At 47.7% G+C, this 13,021-nt stretch overlaps 1 protein-coding gene across 1 annotated transcript in view; it reads right to left on the bottom strand.

Moving 5' to 3' along the window:
- Positions 1-13,021, bottom strand: part of ACOXL (acyl-CoA oxidase like) — a 355,249-nt gene that overhangs the window by 163,305 nt on the left and 178,923 nt on the right. The window contains 3 exon segments of the mRNA XM_079940041.1: positions 10,776-10,793; positions 10,797-10,886; positions 10,890-10,929. Coding sequence (XP_079796167.1) covers positions 10,776-10,793; positions 10,797-10,886; positions 10,890-10,929 — 148 coding nt within the window.

Genomic DNA, 13,021 nt, shown 5'->3' with positions numbered 1-13,021 from the left:
TTAAATGAGGGCTAAGTGTAGAACATTGATTATCATGGGACCCAGGAGCCAGAAACAAAGTTATCCTCTCCCTCCCCCAGAAAAAAAGCAAGGTCCAGAATTAGGGATAAAAGGTTAGGATTTAGAAAAACTGAGTTAGAACCCCTGTCCCCAACTTTCACTAGATCTGGAGAAATAGCATGTACCTCTGGTCTTAATGCCTCCACCCATGTGGACAGTTATTCCCACTCATAGGACTGCTGGAGGATTAAAGGCGGCCACAATTACACAGGTCCTGGCACTTTACCTAGCAGGGACTCAGGAATGTCAGGGAGTCAGGAGTGGAAACCTCTTTTGAACAATTAGAGCCAAGTCCTCTAATCTTGGAGCAAGATTCTTTCAAAATTGAGAAATAACGAACCATCATAAAGTGTTTTTTACTGTGCTGTCTTTCTAAATCCCTACAATCAGAAAGTGACAGCAGAGATGAGCAGAGCCTAGGACTTAATCTGGAGCCCCAGAATTGGGATTCCTCTTGAAGGCTCTCAGTCTGTCCAGAGAAAGGGGTCTTTGGTCTATGAAATGGAAAGGGAGGGAGTTGGTCAGAGACTCGTTGGTGCCCTAGAAAAATTAGGCTGGAGCTGAGCAAAGGGTCTGGCTGATTAAGCTGTTACAGTAACCACTGAGACGGCCCTTCTACTGAGGTCAACACTTGGGCCCCAGCCAGTCCCTTCTTAGGAGGTTTGCCAGATCAGGCCCTGGATCCTTTCCGAGTACGGGCTGAACCCTTTCTACCCTGCTACCCAGTTACTTGGTGTTATGCCTTAATTCCCCCTACCCTGCCCACATATGCATTCCTAGCCAGCTGGACCCATGACCCTCAGACTTAGAATCCTCCACCAGCACCACTAGCTACACATGGTCCAGGCACAAGCCAGGATTTTTCTTGGCTCTGTTTCTCCTTATGAAATTGGATGGGGAGCAAAATGGTACCTGCCATGTTAGGCTGACCTACTGATCTGTTTTGAGAGATACATGTCTAGGGGATTGCTGTGAAGAGCTGAGCCTTTAAACACACACTATCTATTGTATTCCAGGGAATAGCAAATCTGCAGCATCCAGGATGGAGGAAGGCCCTCGCATGACAGTCCTTCTTGTACCTGCCTGCCTGCCTGTCTCCCTGCACTTAGCCCACCTTGTCTGGAGCCCACTTTGCCTTCTAGAAGAGCTTCAAGTCCTCCTTGGGGTTGGGAACTGACCCCTGAGCTCTTGGATTTTTCAGTTTCGTTTTTCTAGTTCTTCTGGCTCTTGTTTGGTCACCAGCACTCTTAGCTGCCTGCATTTGGAGACCATATATCCTTCCTAGTCTGCAGCACCGCAGGAAACCAGGAACCACATGTAAGAGTCGACTGGCAGAAGCAGGCTCCTAGCGGAGGCTGGACAGGCTCCTTCAGGAGTGAGGGCTTGAGCTTCAGCACGTGGACTTCGTGTCATCTCTTTGGGATTCTCAGAGTTCTGTTTTGCTTATTTCAGGCCTTGGCTGTGTTCCAAGAAATGGCTGCTGCCAGATAAACGAGGTGGTGGTGCATCTCCCTGAGGATCCAGTCTTGGGACTAAGTCTACTGAATAACCACGGGGTCAGCATCACACCACTTTTTCTTCTTTAATTTATAAACACTTGTAATTGTTTCAGTGTTCTCTTGTGCAATCTTTAAAATATAATGACTCTGTCATTGTCCAGCTGGATTATATCTCCAAACAGCAAACAGCAGCTCCGTGTCTGACATGAAAGGAACAGTCGATGTGTGTTTGCTGATAACCTTATCATCATGCTGGGTCAGAGATATCTTCTAAGACTTTATTTGCTCCAATTTTGTCCACGTATTTCTTTACGCTGCTTCAGCCAGTTCTGCTCTCCCATGTGGCATTCGGGGATACACTGAGGAGAAACGGAGCAGCCGGGGGACGGAGATGAGAAGGCGCCCACGGAGGGGCCCTAATGGAGGGGGGGCCTAAAGTCCTGTAGTGGAGACTGATTCTGAGGACCCAGTGAGCCCAGGGGTGGCGTCTTTCAGTGTTGGACGGCACAGCCCCAAGCCATCCAGGTACAGGTAACACTCAAGGCCCAAGGGATACTGTAGAAGGTCGCTGTGAAGAATTTGGCTGTGCAGGGCCAAGGTCAGCAGCTGTGGCTGCAGCTCTACGGGGGTTGCGGGTGCGGCCCACAGTGGGGACCATGCAGCCTGTGCTGGCCCCGGGCCTGTCTTTGCAGATGCTGATGCTTTGGAGTCTGATTTGCTGAGAATCTGACTTGCCTCCAGGGTCCAAGGCTGCACCCTGAAGAGCCCCAAGCAGGCAGCTCCCAGGCAGGTAGAATGTGTTAGGGTCGGGGACGGGGAGAGGAGAAGGGGAGAGAGTTGGGACCCTTCACTGGAATCACATCCAGGAAGAAGGAAGAGGAGAGTCAAGTATTTACTGAGCGCCTACCATGCGCTAGGCTTTAAGAGAGAAGGAAGCTGAGACTCCCAGGGGTAAGGCCCAAGGTCACAGCGTCCTGACCTTGAGATTCCACCCCTTCCATGACGAGGTGCCCCCGCACCACTCAGAATGCCCTCTCCATGACACGGTCCGGCATGAATCAGAAATGGAATCCAGGGTTCTCTTTCCCACTCCTCACTCAGCTGGTTGTAGGAAATTCAATCTGGGTTTGCTTGGATGTGGAGAAAAGAGGCCATGTGCAAGTTCAGTTAAATATCAACAGCCTGAAAATTTGGTTGACCCCATCAATCCTTTTTTTTAAAAAAAAAAAAATGTATTTATTTTTGGCTGTGTTGGGTCTTCATTGCTGCCCACGGTTTTCTCTAGTTGTGGTGGCAGGGGCTACTCTTCGTTGCGGTGTGCAGGGTTCTCATTGCGTGGATTCTCTTGTTGCGGAGCACGGGATCTAGGTGCCCAGGCTTCAGTAGTTGTGGTGCACGGGCTCAGTAGTTGTGGCGCACGGGCTTAGTTGCTCACGGCATGTGGGATCTTCCCAAACCAGGGCTCGAACCCGTGTCCCCTGAATTGGCAGGCAGATTCTTAACCACTGTGCCACTAGGGAAGTCCAGACCCCATCAATCCTTAAAGGAAGAAGGTGGGAAGCAAAGGAAGCAGTGGAACTGAGTCACGTGACTCCTCCGAGCCGGCAGAGTCTGTTCTCCACGTTCCCACCAGGCAGGTGAAGGGTTTTCAACGCGTCCAAACCAGGCCGGTGGATTCTCCGCTTACACGCGGAGGTTAGAAGCCACAACGCAGACCAGACCAAGTGTAAGCACGGGAAAGGTACACGGCTGCACCAGGAACACGCGCTGCCCCCGCCAGCTCCCGTTCCAGCCCCTCCCTGACTCACTAAGGAGGTTTGGGATCATTGAGCCACATCTCGCCGCACTTCCCTCATGGGCTCTAGATGTGCGGGCTTCAGTAGTTGTGGCACGTGGGCTCAGCAGTTGTAGCTCGCGGGCTCTAGAGCGCAGGCTCAGTGGCAGGGAATCACCTCAGAGGGTCTGGGAGGAAAAGAAGGGTCTGGACCTGCCAGCCAACCTCCATCCTGATCATCTCTGCCTTTTAATTGGGGTATTTGCATTTAAAGTGTTTGTTAATATGGTTAGGTTTACATCTGCCATCTGGAGGTTTGTTTTCTATTTGAACAATCTCTTTATTCTCCCACATTTCCTCTTTTTCTGCCTTCTTTTGGATAAACTTAGTACCGTTATAATTCCATTTTAACTCTTTGGTGGGCTACTTGGCTACAAGTTTTGGTTTTATTATTTTAGTAGAAGCTTTAGGATTTATAGTATAAATCTGCAACTTATCACAGTCTACTTCCAGGTAGGTGATACTGCAGCACTTCATTTACAGTACAAGAACCTTACAATAGCACACTTCTTTTTCTCCCCTTCTGGCCTTGCTGTTCTTACTATCATACATTTTTACTTTTACATAAGTTATACACCTCACACTATGTTGTTATGATTTTTGTTTAAAGAGATTTAAATACTAAAAAAATTTTATATATTGACACATTTAGTTACTATTGATATTTTTGGCGCTTTTCATTCCTTTGTGCAAACCCATACTTCTATCCAATATTATTTTCCTTCTGCATGAAGAATTTCCTTTAATATTTCTTATCGTAAAAGGCTGTTGGTGATAAATCCCCTCAACTTTTGCAGGTCTGAAAATGTCTTTATTATGCCTTCTTTTATTTTGGAAACATAATTTTGCTGAGTATAGAGCTTTAGATTATTTTTCTTTTTAGTACTTTAAAAATGTTGCTCCAACGTTTTCTTGCTTGCATTTTTTCCAATGAGAAATCTGTCATCCTTACCTTTGGTCTTTTACACCTAACATTTCTTTTTTTCTCATTTGTGAGTCTTAAGGTATTCCAGACTGGCTGGTGGGAAAACGTACTATTCCCAGCCCCATGTGAGCACTGGATACTGTTCCCTCTAATCTTTTTTGTTTTTAATAAATTTTATTTATTTATTTTTGGCTGCATTGGGTCTTCGTTGCTGTTTGGGCTTTCTCTAGTTGCAGTGAGCAGGGGGCTACTCTTTCTTGCAGTGTGCAAGCTTCTCATTGCTGTGGCTTCTCTTGTGGAGCACGGGCTCTAGAGCACCCAGGCTTCAGTAGATGCGGCTCGTGGGCTCAGTAGTTTTGGTGTGCAGTAGTTGTGGTGCACAGGCTTAGTTGCTCCGCAGCATGTGGGATCTTCCCGGACCAGGGCTTGAACCCATGTCCCCTGCATTGGCAGGTGGATTCTTAACCACTGTGCCACCAGGGAAGTCCCTGTTCCCTCTAATCCTTTTGGGTGATTCTTTCCGCAGCCTCGAGTGGTTTCCTCACACTTATGCAATAGCCAGTGTCAACGGAATGATCGCAGGGGACTGGCTGTAGGTCTCTGAGTTCTCTGTCTGGTTCTTTATCCTGTGAATTCTAGATGTGTGGGTCTCCCTGGACTCTCAGCTCCATGAGCTCTGCCTTGGTTTCCCCTCGTGAGGCGTGGCATGGGAACACCTGCACGGCAGTAAACAGGGGCAACTGCAGGGCTCATCTGGTTGATTTCCTCTCTCTCAGAGATCACTGCCCCTCACTGCCTGACGTCCAGCATCTTGCCAACTGTTCAGTTCATACATATTGTCCATTTTTTAAGTTGTTTCAGTCAGGAGGGCATATCTGCTTGTCTGTTACTCCAACTTTGTCGGAAACAAAAGTCCACTAATGCTCATTTGACTGAAACCTTGGGGCCTCCCAGCTGCATGCAGTGTACAGTGTGCACCCCTCACATGTCCTGGCCCTCAAGACAGGGAATATGTCCCTAGTACACTGCTCCACACATAGAAAGAACTTAGAAACACTTAACAATGACTCTTAACCAACAGTCATTAAGGCAACGGAGTGACTGCATGAACATGAATTATGAAAGTTCCAACCAGTGTTCATCTGAGAATCTGATTTTGGAAAAAATTTTCTTGTTTTGCATGAAATCTCATTGATCCCAGGCTTTATGCACAAAACGTGACCGACTTCGCTGAAAAGGTAGAGAGAGTTAGAAAAAATTTAAGCTGGGAAACAAAGGAGTTAAAAGACGGAAATATAGTTCAATTCCAAAGTTCCCTTCTGTTTGTACTCTGTGTATACATCCACTTCACTGCTAAGGGCTACTTCTGCAACATTCAGGGGAGGCAGCGATTGCCAAGGCTCTTGTAGAAACAGCCAGCCTAAGACTTTCTCATGACTTCCTGACACAGAGTGATGATGTTATTCAAATCGACCACCAAGTGCTATGGAAACACTGATTTATGAAGAGAAAAACTCTCAGAATCCAAAAGTTTCCATGGACCAGATTAAGAGCAGCAATGCTGGGATCGTGAACTCTCGCCCGGTCCAAACGCTGGAGGCTGCTGTTCAATGAGTTTTCCCCTCAGATCCAAGATGAGGCAGCAGCCAGCAAGAACTGATCATTTTCTATTAGTGTCTATGCTTAGGAGATATTTAAAGGCCTTTATCTCTTTCCCACTTACAGATACATAATCTTAAATCCTAAAGGGCCAAATTAGTAGTGTTCCGGTGAAAACGGAATTATCAGATTTGGGTCTTAGCAGAAGCCACCCCACAGACTGAGCTAGAAAATATTTTCCCCTGAAAGCCCAGCTTCTTTTTATCACTGTGGACACACTCTGCTGAGGTGCAGCTCTCAACTCTATATAGCAAGGTCCTTTTTTGATCTGTGAGTCCAGGCTGCGTTGTGAAAATTACAGTCTATGACCCACTAGCAGGTGATGAAATCAGCTTAATGCATCATGACTAGCTTTTCTTAAAATGACATAAAATTAAAAGAAAATACTAGAGCACTAGATCACAATAGTGAGATGAGTACTGTTTCATAAAATTTATCTTTTCAATTTTGTGTATATGGGTTTGTAAATATGGGGTGGTACTGAAAGTGTACCCTTTTCTATGGGTCACGGTCAAAAGAGTTTGAAAGCCAGTAGTCCTGCAACTATTAAGATTCTGTGTTCAACTCCTGGCAGAAGTGGGAACTAGTATAACCTTTGGTGACAATACAAATATCATTTAAATAATTGATCTCAAGGAAACAATCATAGGTATGTGGGAAAAAAGTTTGCTACTAAAATGTTGTCTATAGTGTCATTTGTAATAAAGAAAAATTTGACATACACTAAAGAATTAGCTGAATAAAGTATGGTGCATCTCCATGATAAATGGTACCAGCCGTCAAAACTTCACTGCAAAGAAATGATCGGAAGGGGTATCCATATCAACTCATAGATGAAAAGGAGAGGTTATAAAATTTTAAACACATACATACACAGTGCATAGAACGAATACAGTGCAAATGATAGCAATCATCCCTGGGAAAGTATAATTGTGGGATTTATTTACTTTCTTCTTTGTGTCTTTGTAGTTTCAAAAATTTCTACGATGGATATGCACCACTTCTGTAATTGGTGAAAATAATACAAGAAATGTGATTTCAAATATGCTTTCCTCGGCAAAGAAGCTGCCTTCCACAGTCATTGCTCACTTCAGGCAATAGTAACAAACATGAAAGTTAGCAGTCCAGGGAAACGGGATTTAAACAGGGTGTATGTTTAAAGTAGAGGCAACAATTAGGTGCCAGATTAGTCATATCTTGATAAATGGTACAATGATTTTCCATCCCAGGGCTTCCCTGGTGGCGCAGTGGTTGAGAGTCCGCCTGCCGATGCAGGGGGCACAGGTTCGTGCCCCGGTCCGGGAAGATCCCACATGCCGTGGAGCAGCTGGGCCCGTAAGCCATGGCCACTGAGCCTGCGCGTCCGGAGCCTGTGCTCCGCAACAGGAGAGGCCACAACAGTGAGAGGCCCGCGTACCGCAAAAACGAAAACAATGATTTTCCATCCCAGCCCTCTTCTCAAGTCCCTGTTTCCTAAACTACTCAACAAATGAGCCATCAGAATGGGTCTGTACAGGCTTTAGAGCCTGCTACTGAATATGAGTAGCCTCAAGGCAATGCCCGTGTTCTTTGTCTCCAAATACTTAACAATAGAGTCAGATGTTTAAATAAAATATTCAAGGTAAAAAGTAATAATAAAGCAAGGAAAGACCAAAGGGGCCAAGTTTTGTGGATTAATCTTAACTTCTAAGGGTAAGAAAGAAAAATGGAGGCACAGGGCAGTCATTTATTTAGTCAGTCCATCTGTCCATCAGTCCATCTGTCTGATGGACATCAGTCTGTCTATCAGTCTATCATTCAGTCTGTTTAGTCAGTCAACAGCTGCTTACTGATACTCCCCACTATAGTCAGAAGTAGGGTTGTGGTGATCAAAGACTTGGTCCCTGCCCTTTTGCAATAGGGAAGAACAAATCTGACTCCATATTGGATCTGTTCTTTCACTTTAACCTTTGCATTCTATTGCTTTTGCTACAAGTTAAGAATGTTGCTTACAGCCTGAAAATACACAGGATAGCCCATTCGCAAGGCTCTGACCTTTAAAGGTATAACACTTTCCCATTCAAATAAGAGATAAGAAGTTGCAGAACAGAGAATAACATTTGTCTTGTGGAAGGTTTACAGGAACTTCGTGACCTGACCTACAAGGACAGCTGCAAGAACAAAGGATTCTGACACCAAGAAGTTTGCAACAACTAACCACACTCCCTCCCATTTTAGTATAAAAGAAGCCTGAATTCTAACTCAAGTAAGATGATTCTTTGGGACACGAGTCCACCATCTTCTCGGTCTGCTGGCTTTCTGAATAAAGTTGCCATTCCTCCCTTGCACCTTCACCTGAACCCAGCCCATGCCTGTCCCAGTGTCCCTAGATGCGCCACACACTCCCACACCTTCACCTGTGTGCAGGTATCCCTTTATCCAGCAGGTCCTCAGACCCCCATCTCAAAGCCTCTCGTTCATCCTCTAAATTGCTAAAATGACACTGCTCAGCGACTGCCCCCCGCCCCCCTCCAGATGTCACTGAGTCCTCCCAGCCCCAGCTGCTGCATAGGACCTGCCATACCAGTCTGGGTTCTGTATCCATCTTTACGATGGCAAGCAAAACAGACCATGTGGTATTTTTTTTTTCTCCAAATCCCCAGGGTAAGCACACCATAAAGATGTCAGCTGCTGCTTCCTGGGTTCACATGTGAAGCATTTTATGCTCATCATCTTGCATACCTTAATCCTCACAACCACTACAAAGGAGAGTTTATCCTCATTTTATATATGGGGAAAATGAGGCACAGTGAAGGGAAAAACTTTCCTGTGGTCACACCCAGGGTTGCTGGCTTCAAACCCAGTAAATGTGTGTTGAAATACATTTTTTTGAAGCAAGACCTACTTAGACCTACGGGCCGTGAAAGAGGTGGTTTTCAGTACCATCTCGGGAGCTCCCAGACATTCATACTTCACTCCTGGAGACCTCCTGCCTGCACAAGATGCGGTGTTTGTAAATATAACTTAGAACAATTAGAAGATGCTCATGCTTTCCTTTCAACAAATATTTATGTCTCTACAAATAGCCTTGGGCTAGGTGTTGGGTGCATATGGGGGTGGAGAGGAGAAGGGAAGGAACAGAAATGGAAATCAGGGCCCTCTGCATCCACTGCTGAGGAGCTACTGGGAAGCAAAGCCTCATGAGGCAGCAGTGCCCGGTGGGATTACAGGCCTGGCATCCAGCCTGGAAGAGCAGCCCTCCACGGTCAGGTTCTTTTCCATAGTATGGTGGGTGAAGGGGTCATTTCTGTATTGCCGGTCGGTGCGTGGCAACGAAGGAGGGCATGAGCGGGCAGGGCCACTGGATGGATGGAAACCAGCCCCTGCCTGGCAGGGGCCTCACACGTGTCAGGTCACTTAAGGTCATTATAAGCCATCGCCCCCAGCTGCCTCAGAGGACCTGTACTCCTGGTCCAGCTGCGCCCCAGCGCCAGCTGTCACTTTATTCCCTATTCTCCTTCTTTTCCAGGCAGACCTGACATCATTCCCACTGGAAAAGCAAGCATGTCCCCCACCGTCACAGACACAGTACACACGTCTGACCAACCAAGGTCCCCTTCACCACGCGCACATCCTTACTCAGCCACCGTGAGAGAAGTGAGCACGGTGACTCTCAGATGAAAGGACACAGGAGGCTCCCAGTCCCATCCTCACCGTTCATGTGGGAGAAACCTTGGGCTCTGCCGGTGGTGAAGGCCCAACCCCTCCTCGCCCCTCCATGGACCCCGACTCTGATGCTCTGAGGCCGGGCTCTCCAGAAACGCATCCTCCCCTTTTATTCTCTACAACCACCCTGGACTTGCTCTTGACCCCTTCTCACTGAGGCTAAAATTCTTCAGCCTCCCCTTCAGGCTCAGAGCTGCTGTTGTTAGGCAAATACTCAGTCAAGTTCAAGATGGAATTCAGGCCCAAGGCCCAAGAGGGGCTCCCTCCTCCCTGCTCTTCCTGCAGGGCCTGCTTCTGGCCCACAGGACGATGAGGTGGTGTGGTCCCTGGGGGTCACCCACACAGCACTGTCATCTGGGGCTGAACCTCAGATGCCATCAGAGCTGATGTCTGCAGCCGTGCAATGCCACGCAGTCACAGGTCCACAACCACACATCCCCCACATCCTGTCCTCAGAGACCCCACTTGGGTCCCCTTTCTCACCAGTGCTGGGCTCCCACAGGGATGCAGAGACTCTGGCACCCTGCATCACGCAGGCGCCTCCACTCTCAGGATTGTAGAGGAATAGAGCACAGACCCCAGCTGTCCTCAGACTCCCCTCGACTCTGCAAAGATTCATATTGGGGTTTCTCATACCTCACACCCCTCACTGCTCAAAATGGTCTGAGGGTTGGGCTGGGGACACTCTGTACACTCTCTAAATGGTTGGCATATCCCCATTTGCCTCCTTCCCAGGGTAGAAACCCCTGGGGTCACTCCTGCCTTCTCCCCAAGGGATTTAAACACTGGAGCAGAGCTTTGATCATCTGACCCCCACTGGCCCTTTCCTATACTCTCAACAACCACCACCACCAAGTTTCATGACCTTTACCGCGGGCCTCCACGGGCCAAGCATTTTACAAGCACGGTCTGCATCAGTCCTCACAGCATCCAAGAAGGTGGACATGCACAGGTGACAAAATTAAGTAATGCATCCAGGGTCACAAGGGCAGGAGGGAATTCCACCTGGTTCCAAATCCCACTGGCCACACGGTCAGCCCCCACACGTGAAACCATGCAGACCCTGCAGGACTGGGGGCCCGCAGGGGCTCACCAGGCCTCCGGTGCACTCTCAGCCGTCCTGCAGGTAGCCGATGTTCTCCCAGGTACTGTAGGCCTTCAGCCCTGCCACCAGCACCTGCAGCGGGTGACTGCTGACAAGCTCCTAACCTCGGAAGACGTCCTCGTCCAGAAGGATGCCGGCATACCTGCGAGACAATCAGAGACCCGTGATGGATGCAGTAGTGCCCCCAGCACATGTGCTCATACGGGATATTGCTCTCATAATGTCTTTGTCTGGGTTTTGGTTTCGGGGTGCTCCTAAAATTCATCTTCCCTTTTCTTTTCTGAAAGAGTTTGTGTAACATCAGTATGTTTTCTTTTCTTACATATTTGGTTGTTTCACCAGTAATGCCAGACAAAGCTATTCAGGTTTTCTGTTTCTTTCTGTGCCACTTTTGGTACTATGTATCTTTCAAGAAATTTGTCAATTTCATATGTTGTCAAATATATTGGCATTACATTGACATTACATCAACAACAATAATAACAATGATATTTAATTTTATTTATCCTTTCAGTGTCTGCAGGATCTATAGTGATGCCTTCTCTTTTATTCTAGATACTGATAATTTGTGTCTTTTTCTGGATCATTCTAGCTAAAGATCTTTCCATTTTATTTATTGAAAGAGAAAAACAGTTTTGGGCTTAATTATTTTTTTTCCATTCTTTGACCATTTCTTATTTCATTGATTTCTGCTCTCATTTTTATTATTCTCTCTACTTTCTTTGTGCTTAACTTGTCCCTCTTTTTCTAGCTTCTTAAACTAGAAATTTACACCACTGGCTTTAGCCTTTTCTTCTTTTCTAATGTAAGCATTTAAAGGTATACGTTTTTCTCTGAGCACTGCATTAGTTGCTTACCACAAATTTTGATATGTTGTGTTTCATTTTCATTTTATTCTAAATATTTTCTAATTTCCCTGTGAATTCTTCTTTGACCTATGAATTATGTGTGTTCTTTAGTTTCCTAATATGTAAAGATTATTCCAGATATTTTTCTGTTATTAATTCTTAATTTAATTTCATTCTAATCAGAGAACATATTTTGTATGATTTCAATCATTATAAATCCACACGGTCTGTCTTGATAAATGTTCTATGTGCACTTCAAAAGAATGTGTAATCTGGGGAGCTTCAAGATGGCAGAGGAGTAAGACGCGGAGATCACCTTCCTCCCCACAACTACATCATAAATACATCTACACGTGGAACAACTCGTACAGAACACCTACAGAACGCTGGCAGAAGACCTCAGACCTCCCAAAAGGCAAGAAACTCCCCACGTACCTGGGTAGGGCAAAAGAAAAAAGAAAAAACAGAGACAAAGAATAGGGTCGGGACCTGCACCAGTGGGAGGGAGCTGTGAAGGAGGAAAGGTTTCCACACACTAGGAAGCCCCTTCGCGGGCGGAGACTGCGGGAGGTGGAGGGGGAAAGCTTCGGAGCCGCGGAGGAGAGCACAGCCACAGGGGTGCAGAGGGCAAAGTGGAGAGATTCCCGCACAGAGGATCGGTGCCGACCGGCACTCACCAGCCCGAGAAGCTTGTCTGCTCACCCGCCGGGGCGGGCGGTTGGCTGGGAGCTGAGGCTCGGGCTTTGGTCGGAGCACTGGGAGAGGACTGGGGTTGGCGGCGTGAACACACCCTGCAGGGGGTTAGTGCACCACGGCTAGCCGGGAGGGAGTCAGGGAAAAGTCTGGAGCTGCCGAAGAGGCAAGAGACTTTTTCTTCCCTCTTTGTTTCCTGGTGCGCGAAGAGAGGGGATTAAGAGAGCTGCTTAAAGGAGCTCCAGAGACGGCCGTGAGCCGCGGCTAACAGCGTGGACCCCAGAGCCGGGCATGAGACGCTAAGGCTGCTGCTGCCGCCACCAAGAAGCCTGTGTGTGAGCACAGGTCACTATCCACACCCCCTTCTGGGGAGCCTGTGCAGCCCGCCACTGCCAGGGTCCCGGGATCCAGGGACAACTACCCGGGGAGAACGCACGGCGCGCCTCAGGCTGGTGCAACGTCACACCGGCCTCTGCCGCCGCAGGCTCGCCCCGCACTCCGTGCCCCTCCCTCCCCCCGGCCTGAGTGAGCCAGAGCCCCCGAATCAGCGGCTCCTTTAACCCCGTCCTGTCTGAGCGAAGAACAGACGCCCTCCAGCGACCTACACGCAGAGGCGGGGCCAAATCCAAAGCTGAGCCCCTGGGAGCTGTGAGAACAAAGAAGAGAAAGGGAAATCTCTCCCAGCAGCCTCAG

The sequence above is a fragment of the Stenella coeruleoalba genome, assembly GCF_951394435.1.
Source record: "Stenella coeruleoalba genome assembly, chromosome: 13".
Classification (NCBI taxonomy): Eukaryota; Metazoa; Chordata; class Mammalia; order Artiodactyla; family Delphinidae; genus Stenella; species Stenella coeruleoalba.
Note: the sequence above shows the minus strand (reverse complement) of the source record. Positions and strands in the feature narration are given on the sequence as shown.